Here is a 19,012-nt window from a genome sequence, read left to right as displayed (position 1 = left end):
GTCCAGTTGAATGTTGCCGTATTATAAAATAGGATCTGTTAAAAGAATGGCAAAAGACGCTGGAACTAAGAGAGTGGGAAAAGGCAATGCTATTAAATTCAGCAGTCTGTCCTGAGAAAGTGTGTTCATGTGGGGTGTAATGTGGGGTAAATACACTATAGAGAGTGAACAGTGAGTTATGGGAATTAGGGGTTTCTTCTTCTTTGAAAACTTTATCAAGCCGCCTTGATAAGCACCAACTGGTAGAGGAGAAAGTTCTATTTTTACCTTCCACCGGCTTCGAGTATAAATGATGAGGCCTAATTCAAATTTTTTTTTTTCGACTGGTGGATGTCAGCAGTACGCTTCAGCTTCTCTGGAAAGTTAAAGAGATAATGAAGAAGAAAGGGCAGCACATGTTGAGATGTTGGGAAATGAGGACGGCCTGGCTAAAGCAAGCCTCCATAAGGGAGGAGGTGGTAGATGTGGATTTACATCTGTAAAGCAGAAGCAAAAGGAGTGATGTGGAGGAAATCAATGTGGAAATGGCAAAATCACTGTGATGCAGAGACAAAGGGAAGGCATTTATATCAAATACAAGACAAGGTTAGCACGGGAAATAGCATGGGCAGCAACATGCAAAGAGGAAGACATTATCACTATGTTAAGGCTAGGACACAGCAGACTTTGTCAGGACCAAGAAACAGTGCACTCTATTGTTTGTCTATTATTAGATCTTCTAGGTATGAAAGGCTGTGTTGAAGGCGGAAGTGAATAAAGCTGCATGGTATCAAGGAGTTTACACTCAAGCAGTTATTGAGCAAACTTAATAATAGTATGTTTGTTATTGGGTATAGATCATGGTATGTGGTAGCCTATAGATCAGTGGTTCTCAACGTGGGGTCCGGGGACCTTGAGGGGGTTCTAGGGGTCCCCACCAAACTGATGAACTGCTAAATTGAAGTATAATTTAATTAACAAGAAGTTAACACAAGAATGTAGAAGAGTGACTATTTTGGTCGTAGTTTCACCGTTATCTCTCTACCTACAATACAGATAGTCTTGGAATTCTGGACAAAATCATATTTAGGAAAAAAATTAACAAAATCTCATCAAATGAGGGTCCGTGGCTCTAATGTGGACTAAATTAGGGGTCCTTGATATGAAAAGGGTTGGTATAGATAATACCTGACCCACACTCCGGAGCAGTAGGGGCGGCACTGCACCTTCACGATGGATGCCAACCGCCGTAGAAGAAGCAGAAGAAGAAGAAGAAGTAGTATAGGCGGTCTGTTTCCGGGTTCAATAGGCTCGCAAAATGGCTCAAGGTAAACACAAGTTCAAAGCGCAGCGTCCCGGGGGTTCAAAGAAACCCCAACAAAACAAGCAGAAAGGACCCAAGAAAGGAGGTACGAATCAAATGTCTTAGCGGTTTTTCATTTACTCAGCGAAAAAGGCATGAAAACTGTTACTCAAGCAGCAACAACGTGTGTGGCAGCGGCCATGTTGGCTCAAATGGGGATTAGCAAAGGTTCCAATCTGCTTGAGTGAGTCGTTAAGGTTTGGAAACTGCAGAGTACGTTACTAATGTGACTAATCTGTTAACGTTTAACGTTACCTGACAAATTTAGCGACGAACAAATGTCCAGGTGAAATGACAAGGAAAGCGTAAACAACATTAACATCCCCTCCTCTAAAAATGCGTGGCTGTCAGTGTTTCCGTCGCGTGCATGGGAGGATATTTAAACCGTTATTGAATCAGCAATAAAACCAACGACTAAACCAAAGAAGTATCCGGTTTAAAATTAATCACAGAATATATCCTGTGAAATGATACACTATGGAGATTGAAATTAGACATTCATTTTAACTCATTTAAACTTAAACTCACATTGGTAGGGAGTCCTGTGTTTTGACTGCTGTGTTTATGCATGAGGTGGTAGTGTTTTTGAATGAGAAACGTAATGTAAATATGTCTCTTTTTTCATGTCTGATGACCTGTAACACTTGAAGGTGTTTTTACAAGAGATGAGGTAGCCTAAATCAGGTGTTCCCAAACATTAGTATGCTGTGCAAGACATAGCACAATCTGATTTGGATAATACTGGTATTAAATAACCAAGATGTAGCTTCGTTTCCTTTTATCCTGTTCATTTTATTCAATTAATTACTCTTGGCATTTCTCAGGCATTTCTTGATAATTTCACAGATTTGTTGTTCTCTAGTAATTGGCTCCATGTTCACAAATATATTAAACCACCCAAGATCATAGGAAAGACATGGTATCTGTTTTAGAACAGACTTTTGCTTTATAAGTTTGTGTTTATCAGTTCACTTTCAGTTCACATAAACAATTGGTAATGGCAATTGGAAAGTTTAGTATTATGACTCTGGGTTTAACTCAACTTGTTTATTTCTATTCAACAGGGAGGGTCATCGCGCCCAAAAAGACTCAGGTGGTTCAGCAACAGAAGCTGAAGAAGGTAAGAAGAACTATAAGAAAGTGACAGTGGCAGTTTTCGTTCTGGTAGAAAAGAATGAATACATCAGTGAGCTTGATCAATAACTTAACATTAACATGACTTCCCCTGCTGTTCCTTGAAGGGTCTGGAGGTTGCCATCCGGAACAAGATTGAGCAGGAGGTGACCCATAGGGCCAGCTCCTCCCTCCACAAGCGGCTGAGCGTGCTCAAGGGGCCCGAAGGTAAAAGCGCCCCAGGAGGCCCTCGTCCAGGATCCAGCTCCAAATAGGACCAGACACACGACGGCATGCCTGCCAGGCCTGAGTCTGATGGTATTGCAACACAAAGCTGCTAAACTCAAATGGGGTTAATGAGCTACATATATAATTCCAATAAGATGTCAGCTCTCCTCTTGTTTTTGATTCCCAAATGTTTGAGATGGGTACAGGCGTAGTTATAGAACTAGTCTGCTTCATTCTTGCCTCAATGCTGTTTTTAGGAGTCTGTCAAATTACAAAGAAAGACTGAAAGCAACAGAGACGATCTTCTGGAAATGATATGTAGCATTGGGTCATGAAATTATGGCAAAAACCTCCACTGGGGGGCACCACAGGACTTAAAGGAACCACATGGAGTTTCTGACTTGTTTGCTTGCTTTCATAGAGGTCCTCATTCAAAACAGAATGGACTTAAGAGAGCATATTTTGATATGAGCTTTGGGTCATACTTTTTAAAAAAAGGTTTCTATCACTGTGTTTTGTATTGACACCACTGTACAGAGAACGATGAATAAGAGTAAAGATGAGAGAAAGATTAGTTTGACATGATGTTTGACTCGATGTATGTATGTCAGAGAGTATCAGTAGCCTGTTTCACAAAGCAAGTTCAACATGATCAGGGTATCTCTGCAGAACACTGTACATGCACACTGTGGTGTGTTTGTACAGGTTTCTCCCCCTTTTCTATTGACTGTGTTAAAACTCCCATGATCCTTTGCTGCGGGTGTTAAATGTCTCAAGGCCGGCACTTTGCTGTGACTGTCTGTCAAGGACGGGCCCAACAGACCGGCTTTGTGACTGAGCACACCAGCCAATGATAAGGCTGAACACCATTTGAGCTACTTGGTTTTAATGTTAACAAACCCTTTCACCCAGGCTACACCAGTGCAACTTTAGCAAGCTTCTGTTTACAAAATAGTGTATGTATTTATGTATTAAATACTATAAACATAAGTTCTTTCATGAGGTATTTATTTGATTCCTTTGTGGATATCACTTGCAAGTTATGCAATTCAGAGTTCCTGTTATAGTTCTGTTGCGTCTATAATTCAGCTTCATAATTCTGAGCCTATGAGAGTTTCCACATATATTACATCATGTCTCAGGTAGCACTTTCTGAATTACAATATTCAACTTTACCTACAACTCAATTACAACAACAGAGCATGCATTCCTGTATACATTACACAAGAACAATCCTACCATATGAAAAGAAATTATAAAACAAGCTACTTGTTAAAGACGACAAAATACAATCAACATGTCATGCAACACAGATTCATCAGCACTTCTAATGCAAGTCTGTGATAAACTATTATTTGGTGGTAACTGCCAGTGTGTCTACGAAGCCTTGATGGTTTCCACACAGTGAGCGGAGCGCAGGAAGCGAGGGAACGAGTCTTTGGCCATCAGGTTGTAGATTCTCTGCTGGGCCTTGCTGAACGTGTCCGCCGCCGGAGAGTCCATCACACCCAGCAGAGCCTCGCGGGTCTCAGCGTCCAAGTTCACCTGAGAGGAAAAAACACAATGTGAACAAAGCTCCAGGTGACAGAGTGTTCCTCACGCTTCCTTATGTCTCCAGTGTTCCTCTCGCATCCCCCTCCTCCCTGCACCAACCTCCTGTGGGGCGTCGGGGTTGATGAACTGGCTGTAGATGCCGCTGGCCTTGGCCCTCTGCAGGCGTGAGGGGGAAACCCTGTAGTCTTCGCAGGCCAGCCAGAACTCCAGGTTCTCCTCACTGAACTCTGAACGCAGGAACCAGCGGAACGCCTGCAGACCACCTAGGAGAGAAAGGGGATACAGGGACAACAGAACCTCACATTCAGTGCGTGGGCAGAGAATAGACGGCACATAATACATACCACTCTACATACAGACATTTATACATTATGCACATATCGCTATGTGCATTTAGGTAGCACGGCATGCAGTAGGTTCAGGTTGCTATTGCAGTTGAGGGTCCAGCAGAGCGTTTTGGGCAACACACCATGTAGGTAGATTCACTAAGTAGGATGGGACTGCATGCAGGAATGGGCGATGTGGACAAAATTAATATAATAATCCCTAATAAATTGTTTCCCTATATATTATTCCCTATATATCCCTATATAACGATATCTGCGAACGTGTAAAATCACATGTTAAATAATCAAATTGATGTTCATCAAAATGAACTGCATGGTAATATAAAGTAGGATATAACTTTAATTTTCTAATAATATTCTTTGATTTGTTTAAGATTTGATTTTGTGAGAGATTTAAATTATTTGCTTTTTGTAATTATTTAATTAGACAACAGAACTGTGTATCACAATAACTCAATTATTTCTGTACGATATGATTCTACTGAAAGATGATAAAACAGTAATAGCCTATTGAATTATTATTGTTGCATGAAATAGTTCTGAGACTTTTTGAGAGTGGACACAGTTTGACACACTGAAGCTTTAGTGTTGTAGTACACAGACTTGTGCAGACATTATAAATAGTACAAGCTGTATATGTAACTCTACCTGTTACATACTAGGACTGCCCAGATTAGGTGTTTCTTTTCCACTGGGACCATCTAAATGTACGTACTCATGGGACATGGAAGGCACTTTGAATAAAAATGCCTACCAATAGCATCTTATTTTTAGAATAGATGATGACAGGGGAAATAGAAAAGAAAGAGATGAAAGAAAGGGAAAACGAGGTCTTACTCTTGCTGTTGAGCAGAGACTCCAGGTCCTGAAGAACCTTTTCATCGTGAGATCTGAGAGAAGAGACAGAAACAGTCAGAATCCAGTGTTGCTGTGATAATATAAGAGATGAGTGGATTTAATATGTATCTGAAATGTGGATTTGTGTAGGTCTACTTGTGTTTGTGGTGTGTCCAGTCCTGCTTCTCGGCCAGGTGGCTCAACTTCACCCGCATCTCCTTTGCCCTAAAATACACCGGCACATAAAATCACACCAGGCTCTGCATACAGCACCTTTTTAACATTCGTGGCATATTACTAGCTTTGTAATTAGCAAATCACTTGTTCACATACAAAACATTATTATGACCCACTTCCATACTCACTTCTCCAGGCATGAGGAGGGCAGGGAGGACAAGCCCTTGCACATTGAAGTAGTCGTAGAAAACCTGGAAAGGGAAAACTGAAGGATGAACAGACCTAACTGTAGTAGGTCACAGTATTTACTCTGTGTTTTTCCCGCTTCGTCAACCTCCCAGACCACAGTGTGCTGCTCTTATATACCTGATCTGTCGGTCTGCCCACACAGCAGCAGGTGCACAGATGATGGGAGATGATGGGAGATGAATGGAGATGAAAGGGCAGTTGAGTAAGAGGGCTGGTGTACGTGCTCACAGGCCATGTGGGCCCGCTGGTGCTGAGCTGTCCCATCTGTTCGCAGGTGGGACAAAACAAGGCAGGGCATACAATAGGGAAATTACACCAAGGGGATTTCAGGTGTGTGTTGTCAGGGATCATTAGTAAAAAAAAAATAGAGCTTGTAGAGTAATAACTAGAAGAGAAAGACTTGATGAGTGAGGAGCAGGTGGGCAGGCAACATCACTCATCTCAGAGTGGGAGAGATAGAAGTGCAATTGTTTGTGTGTGTGTGTGTGTGTGTGTGTTCCTGTACTTCTATATTTGTGAGAACCAATTTGAGATTTAAACCTTCATAGTGAGGATGGATTTTTGTGAAATGAGGTCATTTTGGCCTTTCCTCACTTCTTCAAGGGGCTGTTTTAGGGTTAGGTTAAAATTAGGATTACGGTTAGGGGATAGGGAATGTGTGTTTGTGTGTATGTGTGTGTGTGTGTGTGTGTGTGTGTGTGTGTTTACTGAAGATATAGTTTACATGCTGAAATTGTCCAGTGTGATTTATAGGAGGCTTGAGTAGGGAGATCCAAAGGTGACTCCCATCCGCTCCGTTTCAATTGATTAGGCATTAATTAAAGTGCTTTACCGGGCCAATCTGTCTAATAAAACCATGCTTTTCAATCTGTAGTCAGTAAACACAGCCACGATGCAAGGCGCAGACTCAAAATCCCACTCTTCAGTGCGACTTTCCAGACCAGCAGGCTGTTGGTATGAAGAAGGAAACAGAGAAGGTGTAGGAGGACACGAGGAAGAAACAAGGACACGCTGCATAATATGCCTCCAGATTATCTTGCAGAACCAGATTATCAATCCGTATTTATTTATAAGTGGCTCACGCGAACAGCTGGCGCAATGTCACACACATGTACAGAGTATTGATCGGTCATTTGTCGCCTAATGATTTCTCCCTTTGGCTCGGTCTGCGGATGGAAGCGCATATGGTACCGCCGGTCGCAGAGAGTATAGCGCTGCATACATGAACCTGACACCGGATTCACGTTACTGACGGACGGTCGGTCGGCATTTACACCCGCGAAAGGTCCGGTTCAGCTCGGGCAACAGGGCTGAGGAGGGGACTCGCCTTTCCTCGCTTCCTGGTTCCTCAAGAAACGTCGAAGTAAAAAGTTACGACACGCACGAGCATGTTGATTTGAATTGTAAACACCGAGCCTGAACCCGGTGGGAGCGGACTCACGGCTGTCCGGTGTCAAATCCGGTTTCCTGACTGATCCAGATCCAGATCCAGCCTACTGGACACCCGACCCGGATTCCTCTCCAGCCCTAAATCCGCCCTGCAGCCCACCATGGACCGTATCGACTCGGTATGCCAAGATGTGGCGCTGCATTAAGTGAGTCACAATTTCATCTTGCAGTTTTTGTTATTATAATGGAGAGTAAACCCGCTCAGACATTTAGCCTATTTGGAAGCCCTGTCTAGTAAATGGGCTAAACATCAGGGGAGCATTCAGGTTACTCTAGTATGTGCAAATGAGTTTGGTGACAGGTCCAATGATCTATCACACTGGCCACATGGTAACCCTTTAAATTACAGACCATTAATTACCCAGTAATTACCAGAAATAACTAAGTGATAAGCAAGTAAACTAGATGTAATAAGTAGTTTTAGCATTAGAATGAGTGGTAATTACAAATAAAAAAAGGTGCTTTTAACAGTAATTGTATTAGATAAGTGGCACTGTCACACACTTTTGAAAGGTGCTTGAGGCGAAGGATAAACTAGTTGAAAAGGGAAGACACACACTGTCTGCACTGACTTATCTTCCACAGGGGGGGGACATTCATTATAGAAAGTGACTACACCTATGCAGAAACAATGTTTTTTCATTAGGTTTTCATTTGCTTATAATGTAGAGTGCATACAATAATATATATTTTAGAAAAGACACTACTGACTATGTACAGTATTATTCACATACAAACATACTCCATACCAACTACACAAATAACAACAGAAAACAACAGAACGCCCAGAACAGGCCTAGTCTGGTAAAAAAAACAAAACACCTTTTTTTACTTCTACTACTTCTATATTACTCTGTAGTTACCAGTCATTTTAATGCTAGAACAAGTTATTACTTTTACTTGGATATTACTATTATTATTTCCAGTCATTACTATGTAATTAATGGCCTGTAATGTAAAGGGTTGCCCTCATAATAATGTCAGTTACTGCTCCACATGTCCTCAGAAATTTAGTGGGTTTTGAAGATTTGGTGCCAAATGATATTCAGCGCTCCCACGGGCCTTGAAAATTCTTCATAGTTTGTGGATTTGAGAAAAAAATAAAATAAAGCATTGAAGGTTTTTGAAAATGAGTGAATGGCCCTGAAAAGTATTTAATTTTTTTTATCCAAATTCATCAATATGCCTCAGCTCTCGGAGCCTCTCTCCATCCTAATGTCCTGAGGAAAACCCTATGATGGATGTTTGTGTTGATAGCAGTTTTAAAATGAATGATTTCACCAATTTAATTTTTCAATTTTTTAATTTTGTGAGATCATGAGTAAAAAAAATGAGGCTAATTATGTCTAATTTTGACCAAAACCTTGAAGGTCATTGAAAAGGCCTTGAATTTGATGTCCAGATGAGTTTGGAAACCTTGAATATCAGCTGCAGGGACTTTGCCATTCTCTGATAGGCTTTGGTGAATTGACGCCTCTGCATCCCAGCAGCTGACCTAACCGGCACCAGGTATGGGACCCCAAGGGGCTCGGGTGCCCCGGGCGCCCAGCCAGGACAGCGGGGGCTCGGGTCCGGACCAGGGGAGGGAGGAGAGGTGGGCCAAGCTGTTCAATCAGCTGGACCTCAACAAGGACGGACGCATCGACATCTTTGAGTTGCGGGCGGGACTGGCGGCCCGAGGGCTTTCCAGGGGCTCAGTGGAGAGGGTAAGAGCTTTATATCACTCCTCCCTGCTGCCTCCCACCGCAAGGGAGGGGGTTATCTGTCATGTGTGAGAGTGTGTGTGTGTGTGTGTTTGTGTGTGTGTGTGTGTGTGAGAGAGAGGGTTCACAGAGATTTCCCTCTAGTCTGCTGAAGTGAGGACCTATATCTCCTCCCCTCTCCTCCAGTTTCTCTTCTCTTCTTCTCTCTCCTCTCCTCTTCTCCTCATCTCTTCTCATCTCCTCTCCCCTCCTCTCCTCTCCTCTCCTCTCCTCTCCTCTCCTCTCCTCTCCTCTCCTCTCTTCTCCTGAGACAGAAAAGTGACCGTTCAAATGCAGCTAACTAATTGCAGTGCCACTATTTGTGCATCCAATGGAATGGCTTGTTGACTTAAATGTAATCAACGTAGCTAAACATAAGGTTGTTCAAGGAAAACTCACTGCTTGTTAACTGATAGTCATTGCATATTCATTGCCTGTTAATTGTTCGTGCTTTATGGTCACTCTGCACTGTTAGATCCTTTCTGTTTTCCATTATTTGGAACATCCTTGATTTTCCCAATCAGAAGTCCTGCTGTTGGTACAATAGCAGCACCTGAGAACATCAACAGCATAACTTTATTATGAATACACACAGTCTCTCTCCCTCCTCCCTGTCTGTCCAAGACTGTTTGTATTGGCAAGAAGAGTGTGAGTCATGCAGCAGGCTCTCTCTCGCTCTTTCTCCTTATCACTCTCTCACTCCCTCACACACACACTCTCCCTTTCTCTCCCTCTGTCTAGCGTCTGTGTATTTGTGTGCACACATGCACAGGGCAGCATGTTGTCTATTTTAGTATGAGGGACGGGACTTTGTAAGATGAGAAAGCTAACCTTTCCCTCCCCGTCACTCAGTCATACACTATCCAACGCTTCATATCCTTACTTGTATGGATCATTGTCCAAATTGTCGACATTTTGTGCTGTTTCTTATTGGTTCTGCCTGTATTGTAATCCTTATTTCAGATCTTTTTCTGGATCTCTGCCACATTTGTATAACCAAGAAATTGTGATGTAACTGTTGAGCATGTGGTAAAAATACGGCCTATACATCTTGAAAATAAAATAAAAATAGTACTTAATGTTTACATTTCATTAAATGAACAAAACCTTCAAACCTTCAGTCTCACACCAACTGCCACCATTGCAGTAGGATTTACCAATGAGAGACGTTCAAGTCAACCTTTATTTTTAAAAAGATCCTTGATGAAAACAGTTTGAAGAGAAATGGGTTAAATCGGTTGTGTTTTGATTTTTTTGTTTTTAGTTTGTCTTTGAATTCTAATGCATTGTTGTGCAGATAAGTGCATAAATGTAACATACAAGCTGTATTTTATACGTATTCATTTAGGTTGCTCATGTCTTTTTGGCTAAATAACATGTTGTAACATTACTTGACCAACAGATGGCAAGATAGAGTTTTGTTTAAACGGGTAAATCTGGATTCTGTAATGTTCTGGCATCTGGATCAGAATGATCCCATCTGATTTTCTTTTTATACTGACTCAAAATCAGCAAGATCAGTCTGATCCTGGATTGCAACAAATGGGGACCCCTGCCCCCCTTTTTTTTGGCACTCCCAAAACCATCCCCCACACCCCCAGTCTCTCTCTCTCTCTCTCTCTCTCTCTCTCTCTCTCTCTCTCTCTGTCCCTCTCTCTCACCCTTCTACCTGTGCCTCCTCTCCCTGCAGATAGTGAAGGCAGGTGACACCAACAAGGATGGGGAGCTGGACTTTGAGGAGTTCACCCAGTATCTTCGTGCCCATGAAAAACAGCTCAGACTCATGTTCCGCAGTCTGGACAGGAACAATGACGGTGTGTAGCAGCCCACAAAACACACCTGATATAGGTGATGGCACTTTGAAACTTGATACATTGAGAGACTTTGAACATTTCTAACCCATTTAACAATACTCTTTTTTTCTGTCTTTTCCTCTGTCTTACTGTGTGTGAATGGTGAATATTTGCAGGTGAGATAGATGCGTCGGAGATCCAGCACTCTCTACACACTGTCGGTGTGGACGTCAGTCTAGAGGACGCCACCAGGATATTGCAAAGGTGTGTTATCAGTGTTTTGATGTCTCATATCTCATGTCTCATGTTACACACACATGAGGATCTGATGTAACTGTCCCTTGTGCTGTTTGGCTGACCATCCACAGTATGTAGAAACCTAGCTTGGATGTTAGAGGAAAGAGAGATGGATGAGAGCGGGTTTGTCATTCACATTATCAAGTGAGCACTCCCAGCTCAGATGCTAGTTTACAACATGAAGGCCAATAACTTCCCACCTTGCTATTGGCCTCAGCATCAATAGGCTCATGGGACTCTCACCCTCCTGGCCTGAAACAAGCCTGCTCAGTAGTTCAGAAATAAATGTAAACCAATAATCATAGGCTAAAGGGATGGCTTATGGTTCAGGAAGCAAATTTCTATCAGCAAACAGTAAGCTTTATCATGTAACACAATTAATACCAACAGCTGAGACGCTAATAATAATAATAATACATTTACTTTATAGAGCGCTTTTCAGGGTACTCAAAGACACTTTACAGAAGTTAAAATGATCATAGAAAAACAACACAATAAAAACATATAACACACAACATTAATCACATCCATCATATAAAGCCCTGCTGTAGGCGATGAATTTGTGTAGAGCTGCGGCCGCCTCGTCAGATTGGTTTCTTCTGTGTGCATCGACTAGTGGTAGCAAATGGGAGTTAATCACCTTTGTCCAACCCAAATATTTTCATATTCAAAGAGTTTAGATAGCTATGTAAATATCATCCTTGGGGCAAAATTAACTTTGCATCCAGACATGATCTAAGTGTTATCGTTTCTGAATACAGAGGCCATGTGGGGAGCCAGTGGTTGAGGTTTTGGGGTGATGGCTGCACATCATGGTTGCTCTGATAATTAATCTAATCCTAGAAGCCTCCAAGTTCTTTCCAACTAATCTTCTTCCTTATTACCCTTTCCCAGTTCATCCATTTCCCTGCTCAGCTGCAGAAGCTCCTTTGGCACACCGTGGCACTTTCTCCAGGCGATGGAGTTGCTCCATCACCAGCTTCCTCTTTTTAATGTTCTTGTTTTGTTCCATGCTGGTTTTGTTGCGCAAAGTCTTTCACGACCCTCCTACACTTGCAATATCTCTGTGTCTAAGTGCTTACTGTGCTTCCTGGACTCCTCCTTTAGGGCTCCGTTTCTGCCCAATTGCTAGAGTAGGTGCTGCACTTTTAACATTTGTGTTTTAAAACTCTGTTAGCGCCAATTCTAGTCTCAGGTAAAATCATGACGTAAATCACCATGAAGCAACTTCTCACACACTGATACACTGCTAAGGCATTAAGGGACTCCTAGCCAGTGATTAGTTCACATGTGAACTAATAATTGTTCCTAACATCTCAAACTTTGTGTCTACCTTAATGACTCAACTTTCTACTCTGGATTTTAAAACTTGTGTGTGTGTGTGTGTGTGTGTGTGTGTGTGTGTGTGTGTCACCCAGTATGGACAAGGACGGCACCATGACCATTGACTGGAATGAGTGGCGAGACCACTTCCTGTTTAACCCTCTCTATAACATGGAGGATGTGGCACGCCACTGGAAACGCTCCATGGTGAGGTCACACACACACACACACACACACACACACACACACACACACACACACACACACACTCTTTGAACAAGGAAACTTTTTTACTTTTCCATGTAGAGGAACACAAAGGCGTAGGTCCTGTCTTTTATCATGCAGGCTTCTTTTTGTCATTATTTTCTATGGTAAAGACACATTGCATGTTTCTGACAGTGCTGAGAGTTTAGCATGTTTTAGTGCTCAGAGCATTGAGCTGCAGCCAAGCACTTCTCACAAACATCTGTTAAGTGATGCTTGCCAAACAAGTACAAATTTGGTGCAGTCCCACAACGCATTCATGGCGATGAGGTAATTTTTGCTGAATACACAAAGAGGATTGTGGGAACTGTGTGGAAAATTTGCCTTTAAGTAGTCAAGAGTCATGGTTAAAGAGAGATAGTGGAGTGTGACCTGCCTCTGGAGCCAATGACCTAGGATTTAGGCCACATCCACACTAATACGTTTTCGTTTTAAAACGCATAACTTTTGCTACGTTTATGCCTAGCGTCCACACTACTCCACACTACGTTTTCGGACCCCTGAAACAGAGACTTTTGAAAATGCTGCTGACCCCGTTTTAGTTTGAAAACTCTGGGATTGCATTTTAATCTGGACGGGCGGAAACGGAGACTTTTGAAAACGATGACACAGACACCCACGTTCGCTTCCTGATTGGGTCTTATCAGTCACGTCGTCCGCCTTGACCGCCTTATACTTGTGTGTTACTTTCAGTAACAGTTCCACCTCGTCGTCGGTCCAAGAAAAGAAATCTCTGGTCGTACTTTTCGCCATTGCTGTTCTTCCTCTGTAGTATTTTCTGCAACTAAGCAACCAACCGCAGAGTAGACAATCTGCTTCCTGTTTACACCGGCACGCGCATGCCCAGCGTACGTGAATGGTCATGTGATATGCGTTTTCAGGCGTGGACGGAGATAATTTCTGAAACGCTTGTGTGGACGGAGATCGTTTTCGTTTTAAAACGCCATTTTAAAACGAAAACGTATTAGTGTGGATGTGGCCTTAATCTTTCTCACCTGTGTCTCCTCTACTCTGACTCCTTTTCTACCTTCCCACTTTCAATAAACAATCGAAACACGAAAGGAGTCCACTGCCCACTCACCTTTAAAAAAAAAACAAAAAAAAAACAATAATAGAAATTTTACTTAATTTGATCACATACTGCTCAATAAAGAACAGACACAACTTGTGATTTTCTCAAGTGCTGTAAACCATGATGAAGTGTGATAGTGCACAGGTAGAGAGGGAAGTGTCTCACCTCTGACTGATGGACCCAAACTTCTTTCCTCATCCTCTCCTTATCATCCTCATTCTTCTCACCCCTCCCTCCATGGCTCCATTAGATGTTGGACATAGGTGAGCAGCTGACAGTCCCGGATGAGTTTTCAGACCAGGAGAAGAAGTCTGGCTTTGTGTGGCGGCAGCTGATGGCAGGGGCCATGGCTGGGTCTGTATCCCGAACTGGAACTGCTCCCTTGGACCGCCTCAAAGTCTTCCTCCAGGTCAGTCGGGGACAACTGGATCTCAGCTCTCAAATCAGCCTGAACCACACACAAACAAAGGATCATTCACCAATCAATGTTTATATCTGAACGTTTTCTAACTCATTTTTGATCTATGACAAAGAGAGCTTTAAGAGAGCCTTGACCAACCTTCAGCCCCTGGAGACTTTTAGAAGTACTGCTTTACACAAAGTCCCGGATCCATTTGATATGAACTTCTGTCCCTCTGCTCTCCCAGGTACACGGCTCCACCTTTGTTAAAGGGAACGTGTTGAGCGGTTTTCAGTCCATGTTGAAAGAGGGGGGGCTGGGCTCACTGTGGAGAGGCAACGCAATCAATGTTCTTAAAATTGCCCCGGAGACTGCTATCAAGTTCACAGCTTATGAAAAGGTGGAGTAGACTGGAGACTTTTCCTTTATCCCCCTCTGCTCATCTTGATCACTACCTCAATCTTTCTCTCACTCTCTCTCTCATGCTCCCTCTCTCTCTCCAATTTTTTTGATATTGTCATTTGCACATCATCATTTTTTCTTGTGGGCTCACTGTTTTCTACCCTCCTCTCATCTATTCCCCCTGTCGACTTTTCAGCCCACCCCTCCCTTTCTTTCCCATCAGTTCCACCAGTCAGTATTATCATTTGTCATCCTTCTGTCATCATATAACTGTCTCTGCCTTTCTGCAATAACCCATTTTTGTAAATGCATCTCTCACATTTGCTTTTAAAATGAAAATGTTTCCAAAGTTGTCAAAATATTTTTACTTTATGTTTTTTCCATTGCTCCATAACTCTGTGTAGATCAAGCATGTGATGCGTGGCAGTAAAGAGACAGGAAGTCTGAAGATTCATGAGAGGTTTGTTGCCGGCTCATTGGCTGGAGCCACAGCTCAGACAGCCATCTATCCGATGGAGGTAATACCAGGGTAACGCACACATACACACACACACACACACACACATCGACAGCGTAAAGAAAATGCTCTTTCTGGTTTGGACTGGACTGAACTCTTTTCTGTTTCTTCTCCTCCCTTTCTCTCCGTCTTCCAATCCCTCTTCTTCACCCCCCTGTTTCCTTTTGATCTCTCCTCCTCCTCCTCCTCTTCCTCCAAGGTGCTGAAGACCCGTCTCACCTTAAGGAAGACGGGCCAGTACTCTGGAATAGCAGACTGTGCCAAGCAGATCCTACAGAGGGAAGGTGTCACGGCCTTCTACAAGGGCTACATACCCAACATGCTGGGCATCATCCCTTATGCTGGCATCGACCTGGCTGTCTACGAGGTCAGAGGGACACACACACACACGCAAACACACACACACACACAACTCATACAGCACACACCTCCAGACTGTTGACTCCTTCTCGCTCCCTCTGTGCTCCAGACTCTGAAGAATGCCTGGCTGCACAGGAACAGAGGTCTAGCTGACCCAGGAGTCCTGGTGCTGGTGGGCTGCGGCACCATCTCCAGCACCTGTGGACAGCTGGCCAGTTACCCACTGGCGCTGATCCGCACCCGCATGCAGGCACAAGGTGAGAATATCTGTGCGTTCATGTGCTGGTGGGAAAGTCCAACATCTGGGACGTCCAAGTCGGCTGCTAAACAGCGTTGCATTCATGTGCTATTTTGTCAGAAAATCAAACCCAGAAGACATCATTCAAACAATTGTTGAGTTATTCTGGCTAGCTACAAACTTGCAATAAAGGAGCATCTATGTGTTTTCTTACTGTTGACTGACAAAAAATAGATTTTTTCGCCTTGTTGAGAAGGTAAAAGGTCATCATTGTATTATAACTCGGGTAGCAAAATTTTCTGTTTCCAACTTAATCATCCGACTTTAGAGGCCGTTCATGTGAAATTTCCAAGTAGGAAATTTGTTTTTCTATATATAATAGCACACGAACACACAATATGTATGCTCATAGAAAGTATCAATATGTACAAAGAAGCAGAAAAAACAAAGAAAAAATGACATGCCATCAGTCCAGAAACAGATTACAATCCTTGTAAACCGCAGACTTTTGGTGAACCAAATGTAAACATTGCCTTTGCATTTTGTCAGCCTGTCATGATGTTAGGCCGTGTTGCTTTTGCAGACTGTAAAATGAACTTCATGTACAAGTGAGAGACGAATGTGTTGGTGGAGCTGATCCCTCTCTCTCCCCTCAGCCTCAGTGAAGGGTGGCCCGCAGTTGTCCATGATGCGCATGTTTCAGAACATTGTGACGCAGGAGGGCGTGACTGGACTTTACCGGGGAATCGTCCCCAACATGCTGAAAGTCATCCCTGCTGTCAGCATGTCCTACGTCGTCTACGAATACACAAGGAAGGTCCTGGGGGTGGGAGTCGAGGACAGGAAGGGAGGGACAGGGAAAGAAAAAAAGGATAGATAGGGGTATGGGATTGGAGTGGTGTGGTGTGGGGACTTGCATCTACAAGCACATACAAATCTGTTGGGAATGCATGAGGTCTTGGATTTGGACCATGGCCATGACTGAATACGCAACTCCTATGAACATAAATCCTGAGTTTGCAGGATGTAGGGAGGATAGGAAAGAAAAGAAACCATGGAACAACAGATCCTTTATCGTCGCCATAGGATCCAAGTGGTGTATAATCTGGTGTGGAAGCTTGACGTTTGGAAAACCTCACCTGAACTGGCAGCTGCTATGATGAGTGTTACCTGTGATATACTGCATGTAAAGCATGCCAACAGTTCATTTATGTGAAAGCTAACCAACTAGCTCCCCTGCTTCTGCGCTTATGGACTTGCTTGAACTTGCTTGAGAACCAACAGATAAAAGGTGCTGCGTGTGACCAGATTTGGAAACCATGTTACATTCCTACAACACTGAACAATCCACAAGAAGAAATTACAACATGACTTTTTCTCCCATGCATCATTAGGTCGCGCATAGAGAATGCTTTGGATTGACAGGAGGCGGTCCCATCTCAATTTCTTCATCTCAGAATGAAGGAATCCTGCAGCAGCTCCACTCCTCTGGTCTCCAATGGAATTATAGAATCAGGAAGTCCTTTAAGCGACATGCCTTTAACAAATGTTACAAACAATCATGCCTACGAACAACAGACAATTGCTGATCTCAGCTCTCAAAGGATCTCATGGACACAGCTGAAATGGTGAAAGAGGATGAGGAATAGAGGCGGTCAGCTTCTCTCTCCTGAAAGGATTACTAGGCTACTGCAAAAAGCACCAAAGGACTTAAGATTTTACAGGAGTGAAATGGTCAAGGCTATCTGATTGAGCCCTCTGGTGTTGGGGAAACTACTGTATGCTTGGAGGAATAATTGAAACCTCTCTTGCAGCGTGTTTATTTCTGATTCTTCTGATTCTACAAAGAGTGTTTCTACACACAGTGAAAGATGTGTATGTGTATGTATGTATGTGTGTGTGTGTGTGTGTGTGTGTGTGTCTGTGTTCTGCATAAGGTTACATTTGAGAAGGCCACATAACCTTTTCATATGAGTGCACAACATACATGTTTAAAACTATGTTTGAACTTTAATTGTGTCTATATTATGAATTCCCTGATGCCAATGAACAATTTTATTTGATCATAATATTTGACCATAATTTAAATCTGGTAATATTTATTATGGAATACATAAATTAATGCATGCATGGTGGTGCCTTGAATTAAAATAATGCCATGAAGTATTTATGTTTTTCTTGTAGCTTATTTTATGCCTAATTAACTTTACATAATATAGAGAAGTATCAGCTAATTGAGGTGACTGTAGGCTAGATAGCCTAAAGAAAACATTACATTCATATTAACTCTTGGTCTCTATGAGAGCATTGATTGACCGCCACAGCTTAGCAAGAAGTGACACTTCTCAGCCCTGTTGCCTTTTGTGCTTTTGCCCTCATGGAGGTTGTGTAGTGGCAGCTATGTGGGCAGCTTTAGCTAAGAACATAAATCAAACAGGATTTGTCCCTTCCATAGGGTTAACTCAACATCATATTACTTTAGTGGAATAATAAATCTACTTTCCTGAATTTCCTGGATCAATAAAGTGCTATCTTATCTTATCTTTCCAGAACATGCAGATAAGGATGCCTCTTGGCAAGGATTTTTCCAAGCCAGTGCAACCATAATGAATGGAAAAAGGGGCACCTGAGATGCAGAAATAATCAATAACAAATATGATTAATCAGAAGTTTCTACATAGAATATAGTCACCAGTAACCCAGAATGAATGAATATGATGAAATATGACTCCCTATGGAGTTTCTTTGATACAGTAGCCTAAATTAAACAAATTTAACTCCCAAAATGTGTCAGAGTTAATAAATGCACAGGACCGTGGGCCTGCAGGCTAAAGACCCTACAGTAGCACAATTAATTTTGATTGATGGTGTGTTTTGAAGAGCCAGACATTACTTTTCCATGTGTTTCTGCAACTGTGGACTATTGTGAACTATTTATTGTTGGCAAATAATTTTTTAATAGCCATTACATGAATGAAGTGCATTAAGCCATTGCTTAGATCCAAATGCTTTGAAAGTTTCTTTTATTTTATATATCAGATATATTGTTCAGGAGCCAAGCCATTCCCCACTCTCCCTCACAAAATGTAGATCTTACTCACACTGACATTTTTTACCTACCTATTGCAATTGGGGGATGGATGTGATACTTTAAAATTCATTATTAAGTATGATGAATATGAATATGATCGAGGTCATGCACCAAACCCCCATTGTCTTCATGTGGTATCTAATGGCCAAATGGAAAATTGTCCAAGTTTCAAGTGGACAGGACTTTGATGTTTTACAAAGCTTTATCTTTCTTTTTT

The 19,012-nt window shown here is 42.4% G+C and overlaps 3 protein-coding genes across 5 annotated transcripts; 2 read left to right on the top strand and 1 right to left on the bottom strand.

The window, feature by feature from the left end:
• Positions 1-1,266: 1,266 nt before the first annotated feature.
• On the top strand, positions 1,267-3,673 carry c3h19orf53 (chromosome 3 C19orf53 homolog). The gene is made up of 3 exons (XM_071915290.2): positions 1,267-1,388; positions 2,407-2,462; positions 2,584-3,673. Exons 1-3 carry the CDS (start codon positions 1,298-1,300, stop codon positions 2,728-2,730), a joined length of 294 nt encoding a protein of 97 aa, XP_071771391.1. The 5' UTR covers positions 1,267-1,297; the 3' UTR covers positions 2,731-3,673.
• A 6-nt stretch (positions 3,674-3,679) lies between these two features.
• On the bottom strand, positions 3,680-5,920 carry LOC139924277 (regulator of G-protein signaling 5). The gene is made up of 5 exons (XM_071915289.2): positions 5,787-5,920; positions 5,578-5,646; positions 5,422-5,474; positions 4,337-4,500; positions 3,680-4,228 (listed from the first exon to the last, which is right to left on the bottom strand). Exons 1-5 carry the CDS (start codon positions 5,828-5,830, stop codon positions 4,061-4,063), a joined length of 498 nt encoding a protein of 165 aa, XP_071771390.1. The 5' UTR covers positions 5,831-5,920; the 3' UTR covers positions 3,680-4,060.
• Positions 5,921-6,695: 775 nt separating this feature from the next.
• LOC139924275 (mitochondrial adenyl nucleotide antiporter SLC25A23) lies at positions 6,696-17,858 on the top strand. 3 transcript variants are annotated; one of them, XR_013507533.1, is made up of 12 exons: positions 6,696-7,442; positions 8,787-9,002; positions 10,729-10,852; positions 11,008-11,095; positions 12,547-12,658; positions 14,038-14,196; positions 14,435-14,587; positions 14,994-15,107; positions 15,306-15,473; positions 15,576-15,723; positions 16,361-17,615; positions 17,654-17,858. XR_013507533.1 is itself a non-coding variant. In XM_071915285.2 (11 exons), exons 2-11 carry the CDS (start codon positions 8,808-8,810, stop codon positions 16,582-16,584), a joined length of 1,485 nt encoding a protein of 494 aa, XP_071771386.1. In that variant the 5' UTR covers positions 6,696-7,442; positions 8,753-8,807; the 3' UTR covers positions 16,585-17,858. The 3 variants fall into 3 exon arrangements, 1 of the variants encoding a protein (XP_071771386.1); XR_013507532.1 differs by having other exon boundaries at positions 8,753-9,002; XM_071915285.2 differs by having other exon boundaries at positions 8,753-9,002; positions 16,361-17,858.
• Positions 17,859-19,012: the final 1,154 nt, after the last annotated feature.

This window comes from Centroberyx gerrardi, chromosome 3, assembly GCF_048128805.1.
Source record: "Centroberyx gerrardi isolate f3 chromosome 3, fCenGer3.hap1.cur.20231027, whole genome shotgun sequence".
Lineage (NCBI taxonomy): Eukaryota > Metazoa > Chordata > Actinopteri > Beryciformes > Berycidae > Centroberyx > Centroberyx gerrardi.
This window is presented reverse-complemented; position numbering and strand designations above follow the sequence as displayed.

Coding starts and splice junctions, on each gene's coding strand:
- c3h19orf53 (XM_071915290.2), top strand. CDS start 1,298: ATGGCTCAAGGTAAACACAAGTTCAAAGCGCAGCGTCCCGGGGGTTCA. Junction 1,389..2,406: donor GAAAGGACCCAAGAAAGGAG/GTACGAATCAAA, acceptor TCTATTCAACAG/GGAGGGTCATCGCGCCCAAA. Junction 2,463..2,583: donor AGCAACAGAAGCTGAAGAAG/GTAAGAAGAACT, acceptor TGTTCCTTGAAG/GGTCTGGAGGTTGCCATCCG.
- LOC139924277 (XM_071915289.2), bottom strand. CDS start 5,830: ATGTGCAAGGGCTTGTCCTCCCTGCCCTCCTCATGCCTGGAGAA. Junction 4,501..5,421: donor GTCTCTGCTCAACAGCAAGA/GTAAGACCTCGT, acceptor TTTCTCTCCTAG/GTGGTCTGCAGGCGTTCCGC. Junction 4,229..4,336: donor ACCCCGACGCCCCACAGGAG/GTTGGTGCAGGG, acceptor TTTTCCTCTCAG/GTGAACTTGGACGCTGAGAC.
- LOC139924275 (XM_071915285.2), top strand. CDS start 8,808: ATGGGACCCCAAGGGGCTCGGGTGCCCCGGGCGCCCAGCCAGGACAGC. Junction 11,096..12,546: donor GCCACCAGGATATTGCAAAG/GTGTGTTATCAG, acceptor TGTGTCACCCAG/TATGGACAAGGACGGCACCA. Junction 14,588..14,993: donor AGTTCACAGCTTATGAAAAG/GTGGAGTAGACT, acceptor AACTCTGTGTAG/ATCAAGCATGTGATGCGTGG.